Source organism: Plectropomus leopardus, chromosome 5 (genome assembly GCF_008729295.1).
Source record: "Plectropomus leopardus isolate mb chromosome 5, YSFRI_Pleo_2.0, whole genome shotgun sequence".
Lineage (NCBI taxonomy): Eukaryota > Metazoa > Chordata > Actinopteri > Perciformes > Serranidae > Plectropomus > Plectropomus leopardus.
This window is the reverse complement of record NC_056467.1, coordinates 6,598,373-6,625,869: the sequence shown is the minus strand read 5'-3', so window position 1 is coordinate 6,625,869 and position 27,497 is coordinate 6,598,373. Positions and strand designations below refer to the sequence as shown.

Genomic DNA, 27,497 nt, shown 5'->3' with positions numbered 1-27,497 from the left:
GGCCTTTCATGTCTTCTTCACATTAAGAGCAGCTTGGCCACATGACAATGAGATAAATTTTATCAAGCTGCAAAAAATAAAATAAAAATAAATAAATATATAAAAACAGCTATCCCAGAAGAATCACCCATAAAATGTCCTGTTGAATGTGATAAATTCAAAGGACTGTTAGGCTCTTGGCACTTCAGTAAGAGTTACAGCACATTTATGATACCGATAATGTGAAGCAAATCTGAGATTTTGTGTCTGTGTATGTGCTGAGTGATACCCTCTCAGCAGGTGACCATTGAACTCTAAACCCAGTCCCCCTGCTGAGGGAGATGGCAGGGGGTGAGGTCCACCTCCACGGAGACACACAATCCTCACACCTCCACCCCCACCCCTCCTCCCCACATGGACTCATCCCTCATGCGGCCACTATAAAAAGTCTGCTCTTGCTGGAGTTTTTCAGTCTCATCAAGAACTCCACCAGGTAGGACATTCAACTGCTGTGGCTCTAATTGGGATTTGTGCTGTAGATCAGACAGCCAGGGGAGAATAACTGCTGGAGAACTTTCATTTTCAGTGTGTGATTTTCACAATCTGTAAACTTTGATAAAGTTGTGAACTGCTGCCGAATGGAAGTTTCTTTATGTGACATATTTCATTGAATTAATTGTAATTTGGGGGTAATGCTGTATAGCCTGGAGTGATATTCTGGCAGTTATCTTTATTTCTAGAAGACAAAGAAATCCCTAAATTTAAGTGCCTTCTGGGCTGCGATCATCTCTGGGCTTAGAGAGCCAATCTGATAATTCTGTGACTGTCCTATGGTAAAGCTAGGATGAGGATTTCACTGAAGTCCAGACCTAATCTGCCTGAGCTGTCTCTCTGAATCTCTAATCTACTCAGATTAGGGGTTCTTTTAATAGGCTGCTATATGTTTAATGTTAACTCTTTCAGACCAACTCTGGGATCAGTATGTAAATTTATCTGTGTTAAAGTGTTCTTATATTTGAGGCCTTCACATTGTTTTAGGTCAGACTGTATGTATTAAACAGTTTCCATTTTTAAATTGGGATTGTTTTTTGTCTTTGTGCAATTTAAACAGGTTTTATTGATACTGTTAACTGCCATATTGTGAGTGTGACATGTTGCCTCCTTTTCCACTTTAGACCACCATCATGAAATTTGTGGCCCTCGCTCTCGCCCTTCTAGTGGCTGTCGGTGAGTTCGGAAAATCATGTGTCTTACTTAAAGAGAAACACTTTTTTTAGTCAGTGTATTGATTGTACGCAATATATGAAATGTTTATTTGTTAAATATGTTTCCTATTATTCATTTGAAATGTTGTTTTTTTCGTATTGCTTATCTCAACTCCCCGCCTTTCCTTTCCATTCCTCCTAAGGCTCTCAGGCCGCATCCCTGCAGGCTGATGCACCTAGTCAGCTGGAGCAAATTCGTAGTGCTGTGGATGTGTACCTTATCCAGGTGAGGGACAGTGCGAAGAAAGCTCTGGACCAGCTCGATGGTACTGAGTACAGCGAATTAAAGTAAGGACATTTCATTCTCCTCGGTTAGCCCCAGTTTCTGTAACTGATACTTGCTCTGACACTGATTCATTCACCTTTTTTCATTTGGTCCTATCTAACCACCTTTTACTCATTGATGTTTTTATTTAACTCAAGATGAAATAGTTTTGCCTCCCCACCTCTGTTCCCCCTCAGGAGCACACTGTCTCAGCGTATGGACACTTGGTACAATCAGCTCAAGGCCATGCAGACTGCTGTTTCCCCAGTGACTGACTCTGTTGTCACCACCATCGCTGACGCTACCGCAGAACTTCGTACTTCTATCACGAAGGATATAGACGCCCTGAAAATTGATCTTGAGCCAAAACGTGTCGCGCTGAGGGGTGTCCTTACCAAACACATAGAGGAATACCGCAAACTGTTGGAACCAACCATCACGGATTATGCAAACCACCACAGACAAGAGATGGAAGCTTTGAAGACCAAGCTGGAGCCTGTGCTGGAGGACTTGCGTCAAAAGATTGAAGTCAATGTGGAGGAGACCAAATCTGCCATCATGCCCATTGTGGAGTCTGTGCGTGCGAAGATTTATGAACGTTTGGAAGAAGTCAAGTCAATGGTTAAACCCTATGTGGACGAATATGTGGAGCAAATAAAAGCAGGTGTCAATCAGGCACAGTCCATCAACGCTGACGACCTCACTGCCCTGAGGGAGAAGATTGCTCCTTTAGTTGACGATGTCAAGACGAAGCTCCAAGAGATCTTTGAGACCATCGCTGCAACCGTCACCAAGAACTAAATCATCTTTATCCTGCTCCTGTAACTAACCTCACCTACCTGACAGTCCTAGATCCATTCCATCTTCCTCGTCATTCCCTCTGTTCTCACAGCAGGTTCAACTCCTGAGATGCAGCCGACGCCTCACTGATGCACTTCTTTGCAACAAATCGGCGGGACCCTTGCTCTTTCTCTACCATTCAAACAGCTTATTTCATGCGTCTGTGATCAAGCACGTGCAAGCAAAGATATACACAGATACATACACATTGAGCACACACATGCTTTACTCTTTGCAACTGCTTACATTTTGTGTAGTAATTGTATGTAAATGAAGTGCCTGAACTTCTGTGTAATGATGCTTGCCTGTTGAAAACTGCGTTTTGATGAAAGACAGCTCAATAAACATCTGACTGTATATATTGCTCTGCTCTCTGACTCTGCATCAATTCTCCCCTAAATGATCTGCCTCTGATGAAGCAGAATATCGTCTGTGACAGTCACAATTTATTATGCTACAACAAACATATTTAAATCCTACATTAGAACATATCTATCTAAACTAGAAAGATACTCAATGCAGTTAACTCACTAAAATCACACTCACGAATTTAGCAGTACACATTTATTATTCTTATTATTATAATTATTATTTTACCTCGATGAGCCTTTAAGGTCATATCACAGAGCCAGCATTTCAAGGGGTCATCATTGATCACAAGGTCCATGGAAAACAACAACATTAATATAATCAGTTCTACTCAAAACAGACATCTAATAACATATGAGATGTTTCTGCCTGTGGTCCTGATCGCTGTGATTAATGAGCAGATCGGGGGTGCACACTGGCCTATTGACGAACATAGCTGGTGTTGTGCTTTATTAGGGAAAAGTCAACTTTTTGGTTTCAGGTCCCTCAGGCTGGGACTCCTCAACACTGTCCTATTATAAAGCCACATGAGGTTATTCACACGGACACACACACACATACACACACAGCGGTTGAATGTGCATGGAACACACATCCTGAGACTCTTTTGGAGATGTGAAAACATTAACAGCAAGGAAAACAATGGAGAAAAGTCCAAGACTTTAACAATGTATTCCTGACACTGCCTGATGTATTATATTTTCTAGAAATGCACTAGAATAAGCATCAAATCAAAGCAGAAATGTTCGCTTTTAAGTCAGTTTTAGGGAATAACTGACTCTCTAATTAGTGTGGTGTTGAAATTCTGCTTCAAGAAAATAGGCTATGAATAATAAAAGCAGTTTGTTGCTGTCTTCATCTGTCCACACCCAGTAACACTGAGCTGATCAGGATGTTATTAATGTCCTACTGGTCCGTCAAGACAGGGTCCACATAAGGCTTTAGGCAATAAGAAGCAATAGCAGATGCAAGCAGGGGCTGCTACATGCTCCAAAAAGCCTGTGTGTGTGTGTGTGTGTGTGTGTGTGTGTGTGTGTGTGTGTGTGTATGTAGGTGCACATTTGTGCATTCACAGTTCTTTGGTCAGCGTGCATGTGAGCACAGCTGTGATTAGTGCATGTCACTGGCACTGTGAGTATTGTAATAGATGAGGCAGCCATGAGGTCCCCAGTGAGAGTCTCATGGTGTATAAAACTGGCTTGTTCCTGGACACAAACAGCCACTCCAAACACTTGGATGTACGTCTACCTGCCTCTAAACTGCCTTGCACTGGACAGGAAGAGTTTTATGTTGCATACCAAAGCTGCTGGTGTGGTTCTCCTCTGGTCTTGATGTTATGGCAGGAGTTGCTGCTTGGGCTCAGAAGTTGAAGAGCAGACTTAAGTGAACAGAACTATCAAAGGAAGACAAGAAACACCAAAATTCACTCATAAAATTTATCTTGTTAAAAAAATGGAGGGTAAGTGTTTATGTTTTTTTAATAGTTAAAATTATGTGTCTTGAATGGAGAAAATATAACTTAATGTGATGATCAGAGACAAAAGCTGTGTTCTAAATCGTCCCCTATCACGCATATAGTGCACTATATAGTGTTCGCCATTTTGTAGTGGTGTTCGAATTCTCAGCAATTCATTTTATCCGCTATATAGTGCACTATTGAATGCCCACAATGCTCAGCAAATTTCAGTGTATATACAATGTAAAGTATATACAATGCCTACCTACTACAATGCAAAGTGGTCATGTATTTCCAGGGAAAAAAATCCAAAGTAGTGTCTGAAATCTGGTTTGGTTATTCCCTATATAGTGCACTATTTAATATAAACTACATAGTGAATAGTGAGTGAGTGAATGAGGGGACTGTTTCGAAAAAACAACTTAAGTCCATTATCCAATCCCATGTGGGCCCGAGTTCACTGCACATCTCTGCTGTCCTCTCATTCATTCTCCTCTCCTCAGGTCCTCATCTGACTCAGAGCTGTGAACTATCTCTGCCCTGCTGTGCAGACGGGGGGTTGCTGTCGAGCGCCAAGGCCCCCCAAGTCAGCGGGGTAAGAGTTCAGCTGGAGATGCATGCACTGTGGCAGCAGTTTGATCAGCTGGGCACAGAGATGATTGTTACCAAAGCTGGAAGGTAACAGTTACTTATATCATATTATTGGTTTTGGTAAGATGTTTGCTGATATCTCATATGCTGATATTTTCCAACTTATTTTGGCTAATTGCTGATACTCGTACAGGGACTTTTTTCCCTGTCTGGTTGCAGAGAAAATGAAGATGCTCTTATAGTGGGATTTACATATTAGTATGCCTACTCTTCTTGGTGATGATGGCCCGCTGGCAGATGCAGGGATAAAATGCAATGCTTTTTCTAAATGTATACATTCACTGGGCGTTTTAAGAAAACTACTTTGGTTACATGTAAAACATGTCATATTTATTTTTTGGTAATATTTTTAAATAAAACTGTAAAATGTATCCTACTTTAACCCTTTGAAGCCCAAGCAAATCGGCTTTCTTTCTTTCAAAAACATGAGACGCAGGCAACGAGCAACATAAATAGAAATGGCCTAAAAATGAGCATGAAATCAATAAAGAGTTCAAAGAAAATTACTTGAAAATAGGCTCAAAAAAGAAAAGTAAAAAAACAAAAGGAGACAAAAATGACCTTAAGACAGAGCAAAAAAACAAAAACAAATTATTTTTACCGTTTACCATATAATCAAAACCAATTTTCTTAGGTTCCATACGTTTAAATGCCTGTGAAAGACGTCCGAACACAGCACAACAAAACAGACGTCAATCCAGGTTCTTAGGGTTTAACAGGCTTGGTTGATGCTCTCTCTTAAACAATCATAACAAAAAGTCTCAGTGAAGGCAAATTTGACTTATGAAAGTTGCATAATTAAAGTGACATTTTATCACCTTGTCATATCGGCAGAAATGTTAATTTTGGGCTGGTGCTGAATTTTTAAAGTCTTTATCTGTCAATACCAATGACGTACCAATATTATTGTACCTCCTTACTTGTATGCCTATTGTGCACTTCTTTTTCTGCATCATCATGTTCATTTACATCATCATAATCTGCAGGAGGATGTTTCCTACATTCCAGGTGCAAATCTCCGGGATGGATCCTGCTGCTGAATATGTCCTGCTTATGGACTTTATCCCCATTGACAATAAAAGATACAGGTCAGACACACATACAGAGTGAGGTGTGCAGTATGTAACAGGGATTGTTGTTTTTTTCTAACACACAGTCAATGTTTTTTGCCTATTTCTTTGTCTACCTATAACCTCTCTGTACTACTTTACCATTCCCATTTTACAAATTAGAAACATGTATATGTGTGTGTGTTTGTGTGTGTGTGTCAGATATGCGTTCCACAGCTCATCTTGGTTGGTGGCAGGGAGAGCAGATGTCGTAGCCCCAAGCAGGATGCATTTTCACCCCGACTCGCCTGCCTGTGGAGCCCAGTGGATGAAGCAGACTGTTTCCTTCGACACTCTCAAGCTCACCAACAACCTGCTGGATGACAACGGACATGTCAGTCTTTAATGTGACTCCTCATGTTTTCACGTGTGAGAGCAGAAAACATAATGCATTGTTTCATTTCCATTTCATCACAACAGAAATATCTTTCTTTTTTTTACTTGCTTGCTCTGTGTAAATCTTTCTCCCAATTTCCTCCTTGTCAGATGATATTGAACTCCATGCATCGCTACCAGCCGCGCTTCCATGTGGTGTATGTGGATCCAGCTCCCAACAGTCACTTAAATGCATACAGGAACTTCTGCTCTTTTTCCTTCCCTGAGACACGCTTCATGGCCGTCACTGCCTATCAGAACCACCGGGTAGGAAACCAAGAATCAGTAGACTTTTAAATGTGTATTAACTGACTGAACAAGCAATTTTTTTAAAAACTTTTTATCTCATTATTTTACACACTCTCTCTCAGATCACTCAACTAAAAATTGCTAGCAACCCATTTGCTAAAGGCTTCAGGACCACAGACCCCCAGGACCGGTGAGTATCTATCAGTTAGGCCTAAAGACCAGGGCATTGATTTAATGATTTTTAAGATCTTTTCAAGACAGTTGTTCACCAAAATTAAGACCAACTCTTAAATAAATCATGTTTTTGTTATCTAAGCATTGCAGGTAAGTATATGTGGTCGTGTGCAGAGGAATGTAGGAATATGGTTATAAGAGTGAGTTAGTGTGGCCTACATTTTGCCAACAGGTGAGTTTGAGTTTAAGCAAATAGACAGTCTCAGGTTTAATGATAAGTTTAGAGATGTATAACATCAGAGATGTGGACTTTCACCCAGAGGGGTTCAACTTATTTTGACTTAAAGAAATTAATAGATGGATAAATGACATTAGATACAATTTTGTTGAGAATTAAGACCTTACGAATTCAAATTTAATGCTATTTAATGACTTTTAAGGCTGAATATTTATGGAATTTAATTTAAGACATATTACGTTAGGACTTTTGCGCACCCTGAAATACATCTCGCCTGATTAGGAAACAGGTGAAACACTTGCTCTGGAAAGACCAGTTAACTATAGTTCATAGTGTATCTTCAGGGCTGTTATCAGTGGGTACACAGTGATAAGGCTGCAGTCTCCACAACAGTTAGTCTTTGACATTTGTTTTCAGAAGAGGTTTGCACATGGCAGGTTGTTGGCCAAGTATGGTTAACACTTAAAAAATCCTTTTAAATGTGGAAAAAATTGTTGGACCAATTAGATTTTGACTTGTAATCAACTTAAAAACATGTGTTCAAAATTATGGCAACACATAGCAATTTAAAATGCCTTTTAAATGATGTGGAAAAACTGAGTTTTTATGAGCATTAATTTAAAAATGTGTGTTCATAAATACGGCAAATAAATATGTAATGACCATTAATTTTACCAACAAAGTTTTCCACATTATCTAAAATAAATTCCTAAGTGTGGTGTACTTTTAATTACCATATTTATGAACACACATTTTAAGGTAATTACTCACAAAAATAAATTTGTTTCAATTTGTTTTCACATTATTTAAAAGGAATGTTATAGGGTTCATTTGTGAAGGACATGATTATTGTGATTTTGTATGCACATGTATGTATGGGCATGCATACCTCTGCCTATACTTCTTGTGTGACCATACACAGCACCTGTGTGTGTGTGTGTGTCTGTGTGTGTGTGTGTGTGTGTGTGTGTGTGTGTGTGTGTGTGTGTGTGTGTGTGTAGAGTGGGTTATCCTGGACCCCTGGCAGTGTGGTGTCCACCAGAGGGCAGAGCTGAGCCTCTCCCCACCAAAGCTGGAGAGCAGAGATACTGGGGCTCGAAGACTTCAACAAGTGAGTAGATTCAATATTCAAAACTTTATTGCCACATCAATAATATGTCTTTGTGAGCTCCCTTAAATAAAGACAAAATGGCAAGACCACTCGCTTGTAAAGCACATCACATTTATAAGCAGAGCAAAAACAGAAAGGTGTCATTGATTCTCATAAGCATAAAACACACAAGAACACTATCGATAAAACACTAGCAAGTGTCAGACAAAATGCTGCAAGTGTATTAAAGACATCTGCTCTATTGCATTATTATTTTTTTAATCTGCAAAGAGGTCTGCTGTGCTATGTTAAGGAAGCAGACAGCTTCAGCAATTGTGGACTGCCGATGTTCTGATGGTAATGCTTTAAAGTCTTCTGTCAGAGGGAATAAAAAAGGTTGTTAACTAGGGGAAATGGGGTTCTTTTAAGGAGAAGGAAAATAAAACACACGATATTATATTCCAATTCTGCCAATGTATCCTATAAATCCTGTACATTAGACTTTTGAAACTCTCTAAACTTTAAAACAGAGTATCTCTCTGTACATTAAACATTTGACACCTGGACTGACATCAGTTCTCCTGTGCTGCTTTCAGATGCCTTTCATAAGAAGTTTAACCTTTAGCCCTGAGCAAATTGGTAAAAAATGTTTCACAAATTGCATAAAAAAGTATATTAAGAAAAAATATTTAAAAAAAGAAAGAAAAAAGCTGAGGAAAAATATCCTATAATATAGGAAAAAGAAAATAAAAGATGGAGGAAATTCTTATAACAATAACTATAGGCTACTTACAATTACCATAATTACACATATTGAATTTTTTCACAGAAAATAGAATTTTTAAGTACTCCTTCAGGTCAATTCCTTATTTGTTTTTTAACTTTCTTTTTCTTTTTCTTTTTCTTTTTTACTCTCTATTTGCTGTAAATTTTCGGGTAGTTTTCTTGTACTGTAAAACAACAACAACAACGACAACAAATGTTTTGTTAATTTTGGATAATTTCTTCTCAAGTTGCTCACTGATTTTCACCATGTTTTTGAAAGAAATAAAACCAATTTTCTCTAGTTTGAAAGTGTTAAAGTACACGTTAAGTGCAACCAACATAACAATCATGTTTGGTAAGCCATATTTAGTGTTTTATTGTATTTTTCACTCTTTAATATAATAAAATAACATTTTCTTCCACAATTTCAATGCAGGGATTTTTAAAGGTCTTTTAAATTTAATTTTTTGCTGCATGTGTTGGATCTGACGAGGGACATAACAACTTTGGTCTAAGTGCTGATCAGTACATGTCCAACTGTATTCTTCCGCACCTTCAGGACAGGAGGACCCAGACCCATTGTTGGTGGAGCAGTGTGGACTATTCCACCACTGTAAAGACTCTGAGGGACTAACCACAGAGAAGAAAGACGGAGACAGTGTGTTAGCACCTGCTTCCTTCCTCCCTATTCCTCCCTACTGGGATTGTCCAGGATCATCGCAAGAGAGAAGCAGTCTGTCATGAGGAACAGATAAAGCGACTGAGCTTTGAGTCACTTTTTTTTCACCTACTGCTTGCTTCTTCATTTGATATCACACAAGTTTGATTTGTGCTTAATGACAAATGTTGTATTGTATATGTATCCAATAAGAGCCTTTAAAAAATAAAAGTAAAGAAACTTACTATAGAATACAATGATGACCCTACAAATTCACAAACAACAACAACAAACCCTTTGGTAAGTTCCATATTATCAAAATCACATGGTCTCATTATATCATTAGTGCAACTGCAATGCATCTGTTTGTGTGTTGCCTTAAATAATAAAACGACCCTTTGAAACCCTTGTTTCTGTTTATTTATTCTCCTAAAGACTATAATAACTGTTTAGATTAAAATGATATGGATTTAACTGTATCTGCTCCGGATGAGAGCACGTAGCAATGACCCAAAGACACATGTCATCTGGGAATAGAAACGCTTATTATCCGCATAGCAATCACAGTGAAAACTTCATTACCCAGAATGCTGAGTGTCATAAAGTTAATTTCGGAAGTAGCAGCGGGATCAGCGATTCCACCTTCACACTAAAAGACGTTGTGAAAAACGAAAAATAGGATGCATATTGCAAGGAATCTTGTTAAACAATAAATCGAAGAAAAAATAATAAGAATTATCATGATAATAATAAATGTTCCACACATGTCAAGTGCAATCCGATCACAAAAATAACATCACAAAATAGTCATAAAAATTAGGTTATTATTACAATGATTATCATTTAACCTCTCTGAGGTAGTAAGAAATTTATTTCGGGCCTATTGCTGGCCTTGTTTTTTAAAACAGGCTACTTGTTATTGTGTCCTGCAGTTACAAGCTAAATAATCAAAGCAATACCAAACCTCTTAAAACTGGCAAACCAGTTTTGCGGACATCTTCACAGAGACATGGTTAACCGTTCCATCCTGGATCAGGCTATTGCACTGGATGAACGGACCTCGCGCAGAGCCAACAGGACACAAGACAGCAATGCAAATTTTAAAAAAATGCACCACAGGAATTGTATGATACCATCAGTAGCAACATGCCCAAAAAATTTCAAAAAAGTAACATCACTTTAACTATAAAGTTATAATAGTTATAACAACAGTTCTCTCCACATTTTCCTCTATTTTTTGTTATAATTTTTAATTAATTTAATTTTAAATAATTGTCTCTCTCTTTCTTTTTTATAAAGCAAATTTTCTGGTTTTTTTGTGTCATCTTTTGCATTTTTTCAGTTTGTGACAAATGTATTGTTGCTGTATTTATTATAAGCTGCTCGTGCAAACGATTATTTGTAGAAAACAATTTTATGGTATCGAAAGGTGCCTTAACGCAGCACAAGAAAACTGCTGTCTATTTCAGTTTCAAATCCAAATATGCAGTAGGATGAAGGACAAATTTTAACTAATAAATCTGCCTTGTATCTTGTATCATGGGGCCTCTGGTGATTCCCACCCCTATTAGTATCTTATCTCAATTGGATAACAGGCCACATGGATAAGAGTGAGCTATAATTTCAGTTAAAATTAAAATGAAAAAAGTAGGCTAACCTATGTTTATGTATTGCGTAATATAGGCCTGATGTCCAGCATTTTATTGCACAAGCAATGTAGGCCATGAGTAAAATAGTTTTCACTTGAGGACGTCTTATTTTGAAATGCTCACAGGAAGTTTTGTGGTTCAATATTTTAACCTGACGGACGTGGGGATGCTCGCGCTCTCGCAGCTCTGAAGGATGCAGCGGGGTGGATGGAGGAGGAGGAGGAGGAGGTGAAAGACTGGAAGGCGGAGAACTGAATGAACGGGTCGGGAGACGGGAAGGATGCGGATTAACGGTGGCTCGCCGGCCAGCCCGCTTACGATGGTTTCGGTCGTTTGATATGAGGATGTGCGGAGAAAACGACGCAAGCCTGCAGTTTGTTGATGCACCGAGCACGGAGGCAGAGCCTGTAATCTACCCCAAATTATCAGTGACACCGAGGGCCGCCTGCTTTTTGATAGAAAGGGTGATTTTAATAAGGCTGTTTTGTATTTACATGCTAGCCTACTTTGTCTTGGTTTAAATTTGGTTTCTTTTCTCTTCGTTTACCGTGAAGAAACACAGCGACCCTTGTGGTGCAACTGCCATCATGGTTTTAGCCGTCATTTTAGCATCAGCACCACCTGCTCACCTCTCCTGTGCCGCTGCAGACTGGATGTCAAACTGAGCGGAGCGTCGTCAAGTCAAAGCCAAACAAACCAAAAATACAACTTCACCCAGTTTCAACATGGAGGCGTCGACGTTACAGCCTCGCTGGTCGACATGTCTGTTTATATGGACGACGTTATATCTGCTCGGCAGCGGTCAATCCGCGCCGGACGCCTCGGGCCTGCCCCTAGCCATTCGCGTGCCACTGCGGCAAGGCGCTCGCGCTGAACAGCCACCGCCGCTGCCTCGAGTCGCCGCGTACCGCGAGCACGGACACGCGGGGTGGCACGCTGCGCGCAGGCGGAGAGGAGCGGCAGCGCGCGGTGTCAGCTTCGTGGACATGATCGATAACCTTCGCGGGAAATCCGGTCAGGGATACTACGTGGAAATGGCCGTGGGCTCTCCTCCGCAGAAGGTAAAGTTTTATTTATATGATTAATGTGTTGTCAACGCACTCTTGAATGTATCTATATGTCATACTGAGTGCACTCAAAAACAATCCTTCAGGATGACTCTCAGGGTCTTATTCTTTATTAGCTTACTCTGTGCAGAGTCTGAAATAACACTCCCTAATGCTATTTTCATTTCATTTCAAGGTAGGGGGAAAATACACAGCATTAGGGACTATTATGTGGGGGGGTAGGGGGGCAAAATGGGGGATGCACTCTCAACTTTAAATGGGCATGTTTTGTATTTATTTTAAATATCCTCAGATCTCTGAAACCTGCAAGTGGGTTTGAAAGACATGTTTTCTTTAAAAAAATGTTAGTCAAAGCAAACCGCCCCCCCTTTTATAAATAAAATACAGCCCCTAACATTTAAGACATGCACTTTTACATTTATCACACTTTTACCTCAGTCTTGCATCAGTCTGTCTGTTGGCTCTTTGTGTCTTTGTGTGTGTCTTTCACTGTGTTTTGATCAACAAGTTATAACACTAATAATAATAATAATAATGATAATAATTAATTTAAAAATGTCAAAAACAATAATAATAAAAATAATAAGTACATTTAACTTATCTTTAAACACCACATATAAACGCTCCATATTATATTATTACAGTGATTATAATCGCGCTTACTTTGTTCAACTAAATTTAATTCACTTCACACCTTTCTAACATCTTTACAGAGTGCGTACTTTACTTCAGTAAAACATCCCCATAATTCAAGGTTTGTAATGTAAGATTTTTACAATTAAATATAGCATTTAAAATTGAATTATGTTGATGGAAAAGTACTTAAAATATACTGTCCGAGTGGCTAATACTGTCGATGGCCCTGCATTGACAGATGGCCTCTGTGTGTGTGTGTGTGTGTGCGGGCACGTGTGTGAGAGAAAGGACTGAATGATACAGACAGATAATGGAACCATTAATTCTGCAGAGCGAGGAGTGCCAGCTGGGTGCAGCTGCGATGTACAGGCTGGCACACAGAGGGCGACGGATAGAGGGAGGGAGAGAAAGTGATGAGGTGGTAAAAGAGGGGAAGAAGAGGATGAAACAGGGAGTGAAACAGCGAAATTAATGAAACAATGAGACAGAGAGAAAAGGAGATGGAGAGGGATGAGGGGTGAATGAGAGTGAGAGAAGAAGAGAGAAAGTGTGATTTTTAGAGAAAAGAAAAATGTGAAGAAAGAGAAAAGAGAGATGATGAAGGAGAGATGAAGGATGCTAAGTGGAGGTGTCGCTTTTCCACTGAGACCCTAATGTTTCTTATGTTAGAAAAAATCAGCCTTGCCTGGATCCATCTAGGATTATACCAGCAAAGTATTCCTTATATGAATAAAATAATTAAAAAAACCCATTATAGTCAATGAATATATATTTTAGTTTTTGTTGCCTTTATTGCCCCAATAAATAAAAAGTTGAAAACAAATGGATTCCTTGTGTATGACAGCATATTTACAGCCTCTGAAAATTTGATTTTTTTAATGTCTCGGAAACATTATTATTATTTGCGCATTATGAAGAGTTTAACACCCCAAAACTCAGCTTATCAAGGTGAACATTCCCACACACACCCTCTCACATTTTGGTTAAAATATTGCTCAATCCTCATTGGTGCATGGAAGCATGTTACATTACCTAACTGAGCACTGCGCACTTCAAACCTGGGAGAAAAGCAAGGACAAAAACACAAATACAGACTGTTTTAACTGTTGCTTTCATTTACAGCCCTATTGCTCATTGCACAAAAATAATTAGGCAAATAGGTTTTAAGGACCTTTAAATGGTAGAAGACAGGATATCGTTTCAAGCACTAAGACAATATTACATAGATAATATCCAGGATTAAATGTGTACTATTCAGGAGCTTCCTAAAAAATGATGTATAGACCCATGCAAAAATAATTCCTCTTATTCATCACTGCAAGTGTGTGGTGGTCTTATTTATCTGCTGAGACCCTGTCCTCTGCCTGTATTTTCTCATGTTCATCTGTTTGTCCCATTTTAGTGGATATTTAGTGCGATATCTCAAGGAAGCATAGAGGGAATTTCGTCATATTTGGCAGAAACGTCCACTTGCACTCAAGGAAGAACTGATTAGATGTTGGTGGTCAAAGGTCAAATATCAGGGCCACTGTGAACTCACGAAACATGTTTTTGGTCATTACGCAAGAATACGTACACTAATTATGACAAAGTGTTGCACAAATGTCTTATAGGATATAAGAATAAAGTGATGACATTTTATATCCAAAAGGTCAGAGGTCATCTTCATTGTGATATTATAATGTTCTGCCAAAACACTTTTCTGGCTGTCACTAAATGTCATAACTCAGAAAAAGATGGGGAGACATTTGGTCAGATACTGAATTGGTGACGCGAATATTAGGTGTCCACTGTGACACTGTGCTGATTGTATAGATCTTCTGTACTTCTTGTGGAAGGATGTGTTTGTTGCATCTGTGTTTTAGAAGTTTTAGCTTCTTTGCAGCAACATTTATGTTGGAGGAATTGTCTACTGTCACTGCTACATATGAGTTTGGACAGACATGGATGCAACTTGACTGGTTAACTGAATCATAAAAGAACACTGTGGTAATACTGGTTGTCTTGACAATTAGACTTTTGGTCCAAATGCATATTTTGTTGAGTAATGGGACACTGGAATAATGGAATGGCACTTGAAAATTGTGCATTGTTGAAAAAATGCAAGTGAAACGCCAAGAGGACAAAGCTGGAGTCGGCTTTCACTTTCGTCGGCAATACTTTTTTGGAGCCTCGTAATACAGAGCACAAACCAACCTTAAGTGCAGAAAAAACCACGATAGTTTCCAGATTGGTCAGGGGTCAGTGACCATCTCATTCATTAAAATGACATGTCAGGATCTCCATAAAAACACTTTAAATGGTCGTTTGCAGGCCCTCAATAAGTCACAAGATATCTTTACTCAAATTACTTGAGTGTATTAAGGTTTTAAAATCCCCAGCATGGCCTGCGGATAAATAGAGTATAGTATAAATTGATTCATCAGTCACTGCGTAAATGGTTTTAAACTAAAATAATAGCAGAAGTGATAAAAGGCCTTGTATATAATTTGAGATGCTTGGTAGATGCAAAGTTAAGGAAATTACTTCAGGTCAATTACAGTAACTTCAAGATATACGGTGTGTTCTGGTAACCACTAGATGATTTCTTCGCCACAGTGAAGGGGGAAGGGCAAATATAATGGCTGGAAGAGACAGGCACTCTGCCAGGGAGACAGGAAGACAGAGAGAGAGTGCAGAAAGACATGAAATGCCACTGTGTCAGGATACAGCCTTCAGTGTGAGTGTTTGTGTATGAAAGAAACGCATCCATCCTGAGCAGTCAGCAAATTTTGAGCCAAGAGAGGAAGACAAGAGTATGAACAGCGTTAATACACCGTGACAATAGCAGTCTTTGTGGAAACGGCATATGCAGCCATGTGTGTATGTCATTGACATGGATGCATGTGTGTGTTAGACAGAGGCAGTATTTATTCCAGGCTTCCAGGCCCAACCCTTGAGACAGTAGCACTTCTCTGGATATTTAAAGAGCCAATCCATTATTGAACAGCTTGCTGTGGCTCTATGGCTGCCTGTCTGTCGGGTTGAGTGTTTCTGTGCAACACTTCATATCTATATTCCCTTTGATTTGTCAATCAGAAAAAATGGCACAAAATATGCCTAGACTTGATTGCAAAACTAAGGAACTAAACTTATATTAGTGCTTCGTAACCTGAATCATATGAATAAAAATGTGTTGACTGAAGTCAGTCATCATTGTACAATTATGTTAGCATGAAGACATGACTCACATAAGATTTAAAGGTCCCCTAATTTTTAAAAGATATATTTCCATGTATTTTGTAGTATAAAGCAGGTGTAAGTCCTATATAAATATTGTGAAAATATCAAAATCCTCAGTCCACAGAGAAGTGCACACAGTAGGTATTGAGAAACTGTGGCATTAACCAAGCCATCAGGATATCCGTGAAGTTGTGATGTCACAAATCAGATTGTTTAAACTCAAAACATAGACATTCTAAATGGGTCGCTGTTGGATTATTGCTGCGTTTAAATAGGGTTGTGTTTATCGTGATCACGAAAAGAGTCCATTTGAACTCCCTCTTATGGGATATTTACGACCTTGTAAGTGGAAAGTTTGTTGAAGCTCCGAGTTTACGAGTTGTGACGTGTTTCCTTACATTCTCAGAAGTAGCCAGGGCAGGGACTCAAATTTGTCGCCAAACTGTAAGGTAATATATCATAATTTCAGTTGTATAGAGACACTGACACTATACATTTGTATTACCTGCATTATGTGACTCGCTCAATAGCTTGCTAAATTTTTAGCTTTGGCGGCCTCTAGACACTGACAGGTTGCCACAAGTAGTGTTACTTCTCATGACTTAACCATTTGTAACTATGAGCTCACAAGTTCTCCTCAAACGCAGCATATTTTACAGTGTATGTAAATGACATCAGCTGACAGGAAGTAAACAGGGACCCCAACTGTTACCTAGCAATGCAACCTCAGTGAAACAGTCCATAAAGGCACTACAGTGCCTTTACAGTCATTCTGCTGGCTTCAGTGATTAAGCAGAGATGTCGCGAGTGCAGATGTTGAGGACTCGGAAACACTGACCTATCAGAGTAGATTGTTTTTTTGTTGTTGCTTTTTTCTGTAGGGGTCTTAAAGAGAAAGGCGCCAAAATTGAGCATTTCAGAGGGTGAATACAGGTATATTCAGGCAGTAATAACAAATAATGTATTTTTCAACATTTAAGCATACAAACATGTTTCAGTAGAAATCCCCAAAAAGTATGAACCTAAATATGAGCATATGGGCACCTTAAATGTGTACTAAAGCAGAAGTACAACAAAAAGGAGCAGAAAAAAATCTATCATAAAGGGTACCAGTGCTATATGGAGGGTTCTGTGATAATATGAGGCATATACAGTAGGCATTGTTTATTTCTGTCTGTTCACCCCCACCTGCCATTGCGCTCCATTCACACACTCACTAACTGTTTTGACTGACGGCGCAAAATATGATACTCACAAAGAGATGCAGACAGTAGAGGAGGAGATGGGAGGGAGAAGGAGTAGAGTGGGCAACCTGAGAGGAGTGGTGGGGTTAGAGTGGAGACAGAGAGGGGGACAGAGAAGGACATATAGGGCAACAGGAAACAGCACAGGACACTACAAGGAAAGAGAAATGGACACAGAGAATGACTGTGAGAGGTGAGGCTGGCTACTCACTGTAATAGAGAAAATTTGCCAAATAATTGCCTGAAAGAACATTGGTTTAAAAAAAAGTTAAGATATCAAAAGCAGACATCAAAAACCCCACGCAGAGAATTTGTTTTACAAATAGCCTTGTCCGTCTAAAAGGCAGCAAAGATACAGATTTTTGCGACACATGCAGCATATATTTAATAAATCTCTCTCCTTCTTCTGTTTTCTCTATGTCTTATTAGTTGAACATCCTGGTGGATACAGGGAGCAGTAACTTTGCTGTCGGGGCAGCTGCTCATCCTTTCCTTCGCAGATACTACCATCGCTCACTGTGAGTACAGACATGCTGCATCTGCTTATGACAAAAGGTGCCATGCTAAAGCTTTTTTTTACGTTATTCTGAGACATCGTAGTGGCAAATCATATTCTATAGTCTATAGCTTGTTAAGCCATATGTAGTGTCAGACTGTTTTAAATTATGTGGCACTGTTTTTACACAAAAATGGTTGTACTGTAGTAATGATGTCATTCTTTTCCACACATTCATTTATTTCTGGCGCCCTGCCACGATTAAAATATATGCCACCACAAAAATATTTTTTTATGTTTTGAAGCTGGACTGTTCATTAGGAACGCTAATGAAATATATATACAGTTTGGTTATGTATAGAGCCAAACTTTTTAGAGCACAGAGTGTACTCTGGATGCAGATGGAGCAACAAAATGTCAGGCGCGGTGAAAGTGAAACTTATTCGCGCATACTGCTGGGTCCAAAAAAAGCACTGAACAGAGCAGTAGATCAGTTATTCACTCCGCAAGTCACAAACTGCTAATGAGGAAAAAACAGCTCATGAAAAGCTCTGCCTGTGCTGTGTTCAAAGACCCGAAATAACCTCAGAATTAAGAGAGGGGACACAGAATAATACAAAGGGACTCACATGCATTTGAAAGAAAAAGAAAAAACGCTGAAAGTTATAATAGTAATAATTTGTTTTTCCAACCCCTCTTCTTTATTTTTCTCCCACTGTGTTCTTTTACCATACATTCAAACACAGCTCCAGCTCGTACCGTGACCAGGGTAGGAGTGTGTATGTTCCGTACACACAGGGTCGCTGGGAGGGCGAGCTGGGCACTGATCTGGTCTCTGTCCCTCATGGCCCCAACGCCACGCTGCGTGCCAATATAGCTGCAATTACCCAGTCAGATCGCTTCTTCATCAATGGATCTAACTGGGAGGGGATCCTGGGACTGGCCTATGCCGATATAGCCCGGGTAAGAGCGGCGTATCACTTGGTCCCTCGAAATCTGAAAAGAAATGTCCTAATAAGTGACTTATTTCAGTGCCAAAAATCAGTGCTCTTTTTTGTTGTAGTTTCATTTATAAACTGATGGGTATATTTTTACATTGCATCTTGCCTACTGTTCTACTGAGGGCCTAAAAGTAGAAAAAGTGGATTTGTCGATTTTTTTCCCCTACTTTTTATGTAGCAAAAACATATTAACCAAAGTATCAATCATAGCAGAGTAAAATGTGCCTTAATATATGTGCGAAAATACTACACTTTTTATTTCTAAGGTGGTGTAAGGTAGTGATCAAAATGATGACATTGGATATGGTATATAGTTTTTTTATAATTCAGTTTGAACCTTAAGCAGGAGGATGTTGCAAGAAAAGTATTTTAGTTTTGAATATTTAACGAAAACCTTTTTTAAAAAATAATTATTGCATAAATTGTAATAGCAGGGTACTACTGTATTCATGTCTGGAAAACGTAATAATAGATACATTCACTTGGACAGAAAGATGGCAGGATGAAACCTGATTTGCCAAAAGGTACGATAATAGATCATTAGGTTTGTTTAATCTTTTGCTGGAAGCTAAATACAGCACCATTAAGAGGTACAGTTATCCTTTGTATTTCTCTCTCCAGCCTGACGAGACACTGGAGCCTTTCTTTGACTCTCTGGTTCGCCAGACTCCTGTCCCCAACCTCTTCTCTCTCCAACTGTGTGGAGCTGGATTCACCCAAAACTACTCCCTGGGCAGTGCTACTGTTGGCGGCAGCATGGTGAGACACACACACACACACACACACACTCACATAAAAACAATGTAATATCATATTTGGAGCCGGTGTTGGATTGTTTTTAAAAGGCTATGGCTGCCGCAAAGGGATTATGTTTTCGGGTTATTTGTACATCGCAAACATTATAGCTCAATAATGCTGTGAAGGAATTTCTTCTAATTTGGCACAAACGTCCAGTTGGACTTAAGAATGTGGTTACTATTTGGTGGTCAAAGGTCACTGTGACCTCAAGAAACATGTTTTTGGCCACATCTCAAGAGTTCATGCACTATTTATATGACAAAATTTCACACAAACGTTTAAACTGATGACATTTAATATGTAAAATGTCAAAGGTCAACTTTACTGTGACATAATAATGTTCTGCAAAAAACACTTTTACTGCCACTACTCAATGTCATATCTCAGAAACATATTTTTTTATACTGAATAATACTAGTCTTATGTGTACTCCTTGAAACTTTGCTGACTGTATATATCTTCTGTGCTGCTGGGGGAAGATGTATGAAGCATCCATATTTTCACAGAAATGGATATAAACTCTTAATGAAACTTGACGTGCACAGAGGCATGCGACTGTGAGGGGGTAATTTTAGTTTTCTTCATGGTCTTAGATCATCGGAGGAGTGGATCCATCACTTTACGTGGGAGAGCTTTGGTACACTCCCATCCGCAGGGAGTGGTACTATGAGGTCATTATCGTACGTATTGAGGTGAACGGACAGGACCTCAATATGGACTGTAAAGAGGTAAGATGTGACATATGGAGGGCTGCAAAAACCAAAGGAAGCATTATTTAATGGTCAGTAACTGAGTCACTTGAGCTGAATAAGAGATTTGTAATTGGTAACTGTTTCTCTGCCTTTTACAGTACAACTATGATAAGAGCATTGTGGACAGCGGCACCACCAACCTTCGACTGCCTAGAAAAGTCTTCCAGGCTGCAGTAAAAGCTATTGAAGCAGCCTCTTCGGTCAGTTCTTACCATGCGATAGATACTCTTTTATCCTTGTCATAATCTCTCATTTTCTTCATCTTTTGCTTTCACTCAGCCATTACTTATAACATAATGTTTTTAAAGATCTAAAAACATAACCTTTGGAATCCTTGATTATATTCAGTCGAAGCAACTCATGCACACACACACACACACACACACACACACACACACACACACACAGACACACCTATTGGATATGCTTTAGTCTGAATGAATGTCCTCCTGACCCTGTTTTTCAGACAGAGCAGTTTCCCTCTGGGTTCTGGTTGGGAGAACAGCTGGTATGTTGGCAGGCTGGCACTACACCCTGGCACATCTTTCCAGTCATCTCTCTCTACCTGATGAGTGAAAACCACAACCAGTCCTTCAGAATCTCCATCCTGCCGCAGGTAATTCACAGTGTCTCACTGCACTTGGAAGTGGTTGCATAAAGCAGGAGTTCACTCATGCTTTCAGGTCACGGATGGACTTTGTGAAAACATTTGTACTCACATTAAATTATTAAAGAGTGCTTGCATAAAAAAAATAAATAATCCAAAGGAGTGTAATTTGGTTAACAATGGAAAAGAAGTGCATTTGAAATTCAGTTATTGAACAACCAGGCTTCAATCAGCCTATTAAACCTTAAATTCAAAGTTAGCAGAAGAAAAATCTGCTAACTTTATGTTGATGCCATCAAACAACTTAGATGGACTGATGAAGGACCAAGTTGGGAGTTGCTCTACTCTTAGTCAGCTCAGTGCATAGATTTATAATTATACCAAGACACAGGATGCCAAGATGGCGTCTGTGTATTTCACTGGAGTTGAGAAAAAAAAAGTTTAAGCTACCAAATTTACTTACGTGGTATGTAGAACGTACTGAATATGCAGCAAAGTGTTTTTTCTGCTGGCCCTGTGCAAGAGCTCCAGCTTGGCTCATAGACTTAACATTATAATAAGTAATAGATTTTTAATCTATTACTATCTATTTTTTAAAGAACAAATATAAAACTTCCATAGTCATAATAGAAAGAGTCATATTTGACCTTGTTTGCAGTTTGAGGTGCCCTGCCCATCTCACCATAGCGCTTGCCTACAGGGAACCACAGGTAATTTTTAATTTTTTTTTCTTGCTGCAATACCACGAGTGTCCACTGTGGAAAATTAGCTGCAAGGCTAAGCAGTTATTTCTGGGGCCTGGTTCAGTGTCTGTCTGCTAATACAGCAGCACATTGGTCACAGACCTGTTAAAACAGTCCTAACAAACTAACAAACACAACAGCACCAAAATGGCTTGACTTTTTGGTTACGCTTCTCAACCATCACATAATGTTAGCTGTTTGATGCTAACAGTTATCCGTGTTTGTGGATGTTGGCCGACTGTTCGCGGTGCATAACTCACACTCCTGCAGCAGAGAGAGACAGAGAGTAGTTTTCACATTTGGGAGGTTGGTGAGCGATTACTTTGTTGTTTGTTTGTTGTTGTTAGTTGAATATAAAGTGACTTCCAAATCGAGTACTTAAGTACTCATGCCCATCCCTAGAACATATGATATCTCCAAAGCGTAAAATTATTTTCAGATATTCAGCAGCAGCTTTTTTTACTTTACCCTCTTGGAGGGAAAATTAAATCTCATTTTTTGTCCAGTGCTAAAAAATGCATGGTATCTTGTTTAAATGATGGTAAGCATCAGGAGTTTGACTTACTCTCTCAGCTTATAAGAAGTTTTCATATTTACTGAAAATTGAAGTTATTTGTCATTACTATGAATCATGTACATCCTTCTTTCACTGAGTGCCTGTAATTCTAAATACATGCAGTTTTCATTACCCTCTGCACTCTTTCAGGAAGTCTGGTCACAGGTACTTTATCTTTCAACTATATACTCTTTTATGTAGTTTCAGTAGATGAAAGCCTGGCGAGGTACCATGAGGGGAAAACATAATGACCACATTTCAAAGAGAATTACTTTGGACATATTTTCTAAAGCTTTTCATAAATCTCTGAAAAAGTCATTAAATGGGTTTTTATTCAAAGCCACTCAAAAAGACCTTGATGGTAGTGGAGTGAATAAGATTTGAAACTGAGATTTAAAAAGTGAGGTTCACCACTGTAAATCTGTGCGAGGCCTGTGACCTTGTTGCTGAATGAAACGCTTAAAAAAAGTTTTTACCTTCTTTGCTTTATGTTGTAACTTGTATAACTGGTTCAACAGCAAATTATCGTGTATAAAATGTACAGTGACCTGAATATATACATGGAAACTTGAGGTCAAATATACTAATGTACTAATGAAAAAGAAGATGATACTGTGATCAGAGTTTGAGAGTTTAAGGATTTTTTGTTTAAAGGAACACATATCATGAACAAAAGAAAATTGACTCTGAATCCAAAATTTGGTTCGGGAATGTGTCAGAGATATGAACTGAGGAGGGCATTTTACAGGCCGAAGATATCAGCGCTCTCTGGTGGACGAACTGTGTAGTGACACCACTTTCTTTTTTCAAACATCTTTGACATCCATCTTGTTACTTACCACCCAATATTAAATATATGCTGATAAAATGTAATAAAATAGGGCTGGACTGAATAGTTCGAAGCTTCATTCATAATATTTATTCCTGTTCAGCTTTTATTTTTTTGCATTTGTGTCCTATTACGAACCACTGTGTGTTGACCTTCTGGTGTAAATCCTTGTTCTCTCTGTACTGTGGATGATGAGAAATGGGAACTCCCATTACATTACTCATTCTGTTTACAGAGAGTATTTTTGCGCAATTTCAGATAGAACGGCAACACTAATATTATTAGTGTTATACTATTTGTAGAATTATATTCCACTGGTGGCTTTATCAGATTATGTACGACTGGTGTGATCCAAATATTACCAATAAATCCAGATTTTTATAAAGCCCAAAAGTTAAAACTGATAAAATAAAAAGAGTGAATCCAAACATTTAATTGCAACGAAATAATCAGAGTCAATAAATATTTGTTAGTGTTTAGAAAATAACTTTTTCACTGCTGTCGAAATACTGTTTGCTCTCCCGCTTGCCGCTCACAAACACATTTATTCATTAAAGAAAGTCTATTAACAGGTCTGCTGAGTAGGATTTGGGGGCATTGAGCGATGAGGTTGCAGATTGCAAGCAACTGAAGCTTCTTCTGTGTGCGAAGAGTGTGAGACAGAGGTGTCCAAATGTTTTTGAATGGGGGACAGTCTTTTTTCATATCGTATGGGTTATTAAAAAAATCACATACCAATGCGACACAGCAACAGTTTCATCTTTCTGTGAAAAAGTATTCAACTTTCCACCACTCTCGAAAGCAGCAGCCCTCGCTGTTATCACTGAGTGTTTATGTAAACACATAACTTCTGCCTGCGTAGCTCTTACTTGGTGCATGTCAACAAACTGCATGATAGTACAGCCATTGTGAGGTGGCCAGGTGAACATTGTGAAATTGTGTTGTGTATTCATAAGTTATACATGTTTAACTATATTGTATGCCTTTTTTACCTTAACGTTTGTCATAATCGTACTTACTGTTTCTTCATATTGTCTTTTTTGATTATTATTTTAGGATGCCTCTTAACATCAGGCAAGGCACTACCACAGAAAAAAAGCTCCGTAGCTAGCTAACTATTTACATTTGTTTAAATGTAGATTAAGGGGCCCTTTTTAAAATAAATTACAAATTACAAACATAAAAAATGCAAGTGAACTTGCTTATTTAACCAGCGTGGTGGGCCGCATATGGTATATTTTGAAAGATAAACTTCGAGCTGTTGAAATGGATTGGCGGGCCACAATTGTTCCTCGGCCCAGACTTTGAACCTGCCTGTTTCATGTATGATTGTCACTCAATGATTTTTCTTTTGATTTTTGTTTATGCAGCAATATCTGCGGCCAGTAGAGGACGTGGCTTCTGCCCAAGAGGACTGCTACAAGTTTGCTGTGTCCCAGTCCAGCACTGGTACTGTGATGGGAGCTGTCATCATGGAAGGTTTCTACGTGGTCTTTGACCGGGAAAAGAAACGCATCGGCTTTGCTGTTAGCACCTGCCATGGTGAGGGGGAGAGGGGAGGGGAAGAGGGAGGAGGAGTGAGGTTTTTAAGGTTTTTTTAATGTAAGCTGGAAAAGAGGACAAGAGATACGGATGTTCATAGACAGAGGTATCTGGATAGAGGAACTATTCAAAGGAATAAAATATGAGAAAGATTCACCTCAAGCATTTCTCACCAAAGAGCTTATTTCCGTAACATACTATCTGTTGTCATTATCTTTGTGACTCTCAAATGTCTACAATCCTGTTCTTCCATTTGCAGTGCACGATGAGTTTCGCACAGCCTCTGTGGAAGGCCCGTTCCACGGCGTCGACCTTGAGGACTGCGGCTACAACATCCCGCAGACCGATGAGTCCACCCTCATGACCATAGCCTACATCATGGCGGGAATCTGCGCGCTCTTTATGTTGCCGCTGTGTCTCATGGTGTGCCAGTGGCGTTTCGCCCGCTGCCTCCACCCACACGGCGACTTTGCTGACGACATATCACTCCTTAAGTGAACGGGGAGAAGAAAGGGACAAAAAGGAGTTGTAGAGATCTGCACTTGAGACAACAGGAGAGGGATGGAGTGTGCTTTAAGGGATTATTAAAAATGTTGGTGCTGTTGAAGGAGAGCTCTGAACAGGCTTTTCAGGAATATATTTAAAGTACAGAAAATGCCAACGTGAGCAGAGCATTTGAGGATAACTAGAGCCATTACTAACCTGAAGGACAAACGAGAAAGTCGGTGTCACTGGCGTCGACTTTGCCTGTTTAAGCCACCTATGCAGATCAGCATGACAAGAGGAACAGATGTGGGAAACATGCAAAAAGGAAATATAGTTATAAATAGTGTAAAAATAGACCACAGAGGTGGATTGGATTTGGAATTTTTGAAGATTTGTCTCTTTAACATTACAGAGCTCCACACAGTCGCTTGGGGGGAATTTTAAAAAGATAAATTTAAAACACGATGGCTAAATAAAAAGACTCAAAAACTGAATACAAGATGTGAATCCATCATGTACTGAGACATGGTTTGCTATGAAGAGCGTGTGTTACGTGTGTTTATAGATCTATAGTCTGTGGCTTCTGAGTGAATGAAACAAGGTCGGTATGTGTGCACAGATGTACTGTAAGTGGAGATTATACAGAGCAATTTAATGGTAACAAAGATGATACACTACTGAGTATGAATAGCATCTATGAAATTACACTATTTTGCAAATGCCAGCAAAGAATTCTGCAACGCAAATTAAGTAAGCATAAAGAGGTTCATTTGATGAAATATCAGATTGTAACAGCATTTATTGCATAAAATCAGTTTCGCTTGGTGTGAGACTGACTACTCAACACAGTCAATATCAGATGTCACTTTCTCTTCCTATATTGAGCTTAAATGTATCTATTGTAAATAAACTTTGTGCTTTCCAGATCTATTTGTGCAGACACACAGAATACACATTGCTTATCCACTGCTGCACCATCTGATAATTTGCACATGTAAAAAAAACAAACAAAAAAACACATTACATGTTAACAAACCAAGACTTAATAGGGCTTCTTTCACAGACACAGGGACAGTCTAACTCACCGCATCTTTCAATGGGGACCATACAGTATATGCTTGGACAAAGAAACCAGCCCAAAGTATGTTATACACTAAAGAACACTATGTATATGTCTACAAGGGACAGTTTGTATCGTCTCTCAGCAAGCTGTATATAGATAAACTCAGAACTGTATATTTATCTGTCAGGCGCTGGCAGCACTGTGGATTCAATAAAGTACTTATTGTAACTGTAAGATGTGCAGTGATTTTTATTTCTTCACACAAACCATTAACTGTAAGTAATAACTAATAGATTGACATCCAACATACACTGAATAAAATTTTGAATGCAGCACTTTTGTTTTTGCCCCTTTTTTTCACAGAAAAAAACAAGAACTGAGTCTTTTTCATACACTCAATAGATGTGTTTCACTCAGATTTTTAGTCATAAATTTGTTAAAATTTGGTTCGTGAGCACTTCTCATCCTCCTGACAGATGAGGCATATCAAGATGTTGAGCAAACAGCATCATTACTAAACAGGTGTGTCTTGGGATGGTCACAATGAAAGGCCACTTAAAAATGTGCAGTTTGATCATGTGACAAAATGCCACAGATGTTCCAAGTTTTCAGGGTGCGTGTCATTAGCATGCTGAGCTAAACTTTAACTTAATTTCACTACCTCAAGACATCTACAGTGTTGATTCCCTGAATTTGGCAGTACATCCACTCGGCCTCACAACTGCTAAAAGTCGGTTATGATTGCGAGCTGTTGTCAGGTCAGGATCCTGGTGAGGATAACGACCATGCAGAAAAGCTTCACCAAGATGGATTCTTATGGTTTGTGCAGAAATACTTAAGTTGTGAAAACCAATTGTTGCACAATTTAAGCTGTTTAGGCAGCTGGTCTCAGATGATCTGGCAGGTGAATCAACAAATTCACAGAAACAACACTGGAGATGGCCTATGTTATTGAAGGCGCACCCGGGCAATAATGCTGTTTAATCAGCATTTTGATATGCCACACCTGTGAGGTGAACGGATTAACCTGGAAAATGTAGAAGTGCTTACTACTGCGTACATAATTTAGGATATGCAAATATGTAGTCTAAATATCAAAGACAGAAAACTCCATGACAAAAAGACCCTCAGTTTAATTCTTTGTGAAGTTTTGGCCTATTTTTAAAATTCAGTTCATGTTATTTCCCTGGTCTTAAACGGTCAAAAATATATTAATAACCAGGAACAACCCTCTCCTAGATCCAAAATCAAAGTGCCAAAACTTTCATTTGTGATGTTCACAAGTACAATGCTTGGACCTGCTCAGATGAAAATGAGAGGTAA

At 39.0% G+C, this 27,497-nt stretch overlaps 3 protein-coding genes across 3 annotated transcripts; all 3 read left to right on the top strand.

Moving 5' to 3' along the window:
- The first annotated feature begins 393 nt into the window (after positions 1-393).
- Positions 394-2,706, top strand: LOC121943785 (apolipoprotein A-I-like). Its single transcript, XM_042487394.1, is given in 5 exon segments — positions 394-414; positions 416-472; positions 1,155-1,206; positions 1,388-1,532; positions 1,707-2,706. Coding segments are annotated over 5 exon segments (879 nt in total). The 3' UTR covers positions 2,311-2,706.
- Positions 2,707-4,170: 1,464 nt separating this feature from the next.
- On the top strand, positions 4,171-9,569 carry LOC121943390 (T-box transcription factor TBX1-A). The gene is made up of 8 exons (XM_042486916.1): positions 4,171-4,177; positions 4,678-4,852; positions 5,812-5,913; positions 6,097-6,268; positions 6,421-6,576; positions 6,681-6,748; positions 6,875-6,882; positions 9,385-9,569. Exons 1-8 carry the CDS (start codon positions 4,171-4,173, stop codon positions 9,567-9,569), a joined length of 873 nt encoding a protein of 290 aa, XP_042342850.1.
- A 1,758-nt stretch (positions 9,570-11,327) lies between these two features.
- On the top strand, positions 11,328-26,408 carry bace1 (beta-secretase 1). The gene is made up of 9 exons (XM_042486661.1): positions 11,328-12,193; positions 17,731-17,819; positions 18,544-18,760; positions 19,420-19,557; positions 20,190-20,324; positions 20,447-20,548; positions 20,815-20,964; positions 24,454-24,625; positions 24,885-26,408. Exons 1-9 carry the CDS (start codon positions 11,858-11,860, stop codon positions 25,121-25,123), a joined length of 1,578 nt encoding a protein of 525 aa, XP_042342595.1. The 5' UTR covers positions 11,328-11,857; the 3' UTR covers positions 25,124-26,408.
- The last annotated feature ends 1,089 nt before the right edge of the window (positions 26,409-27,497 follow it).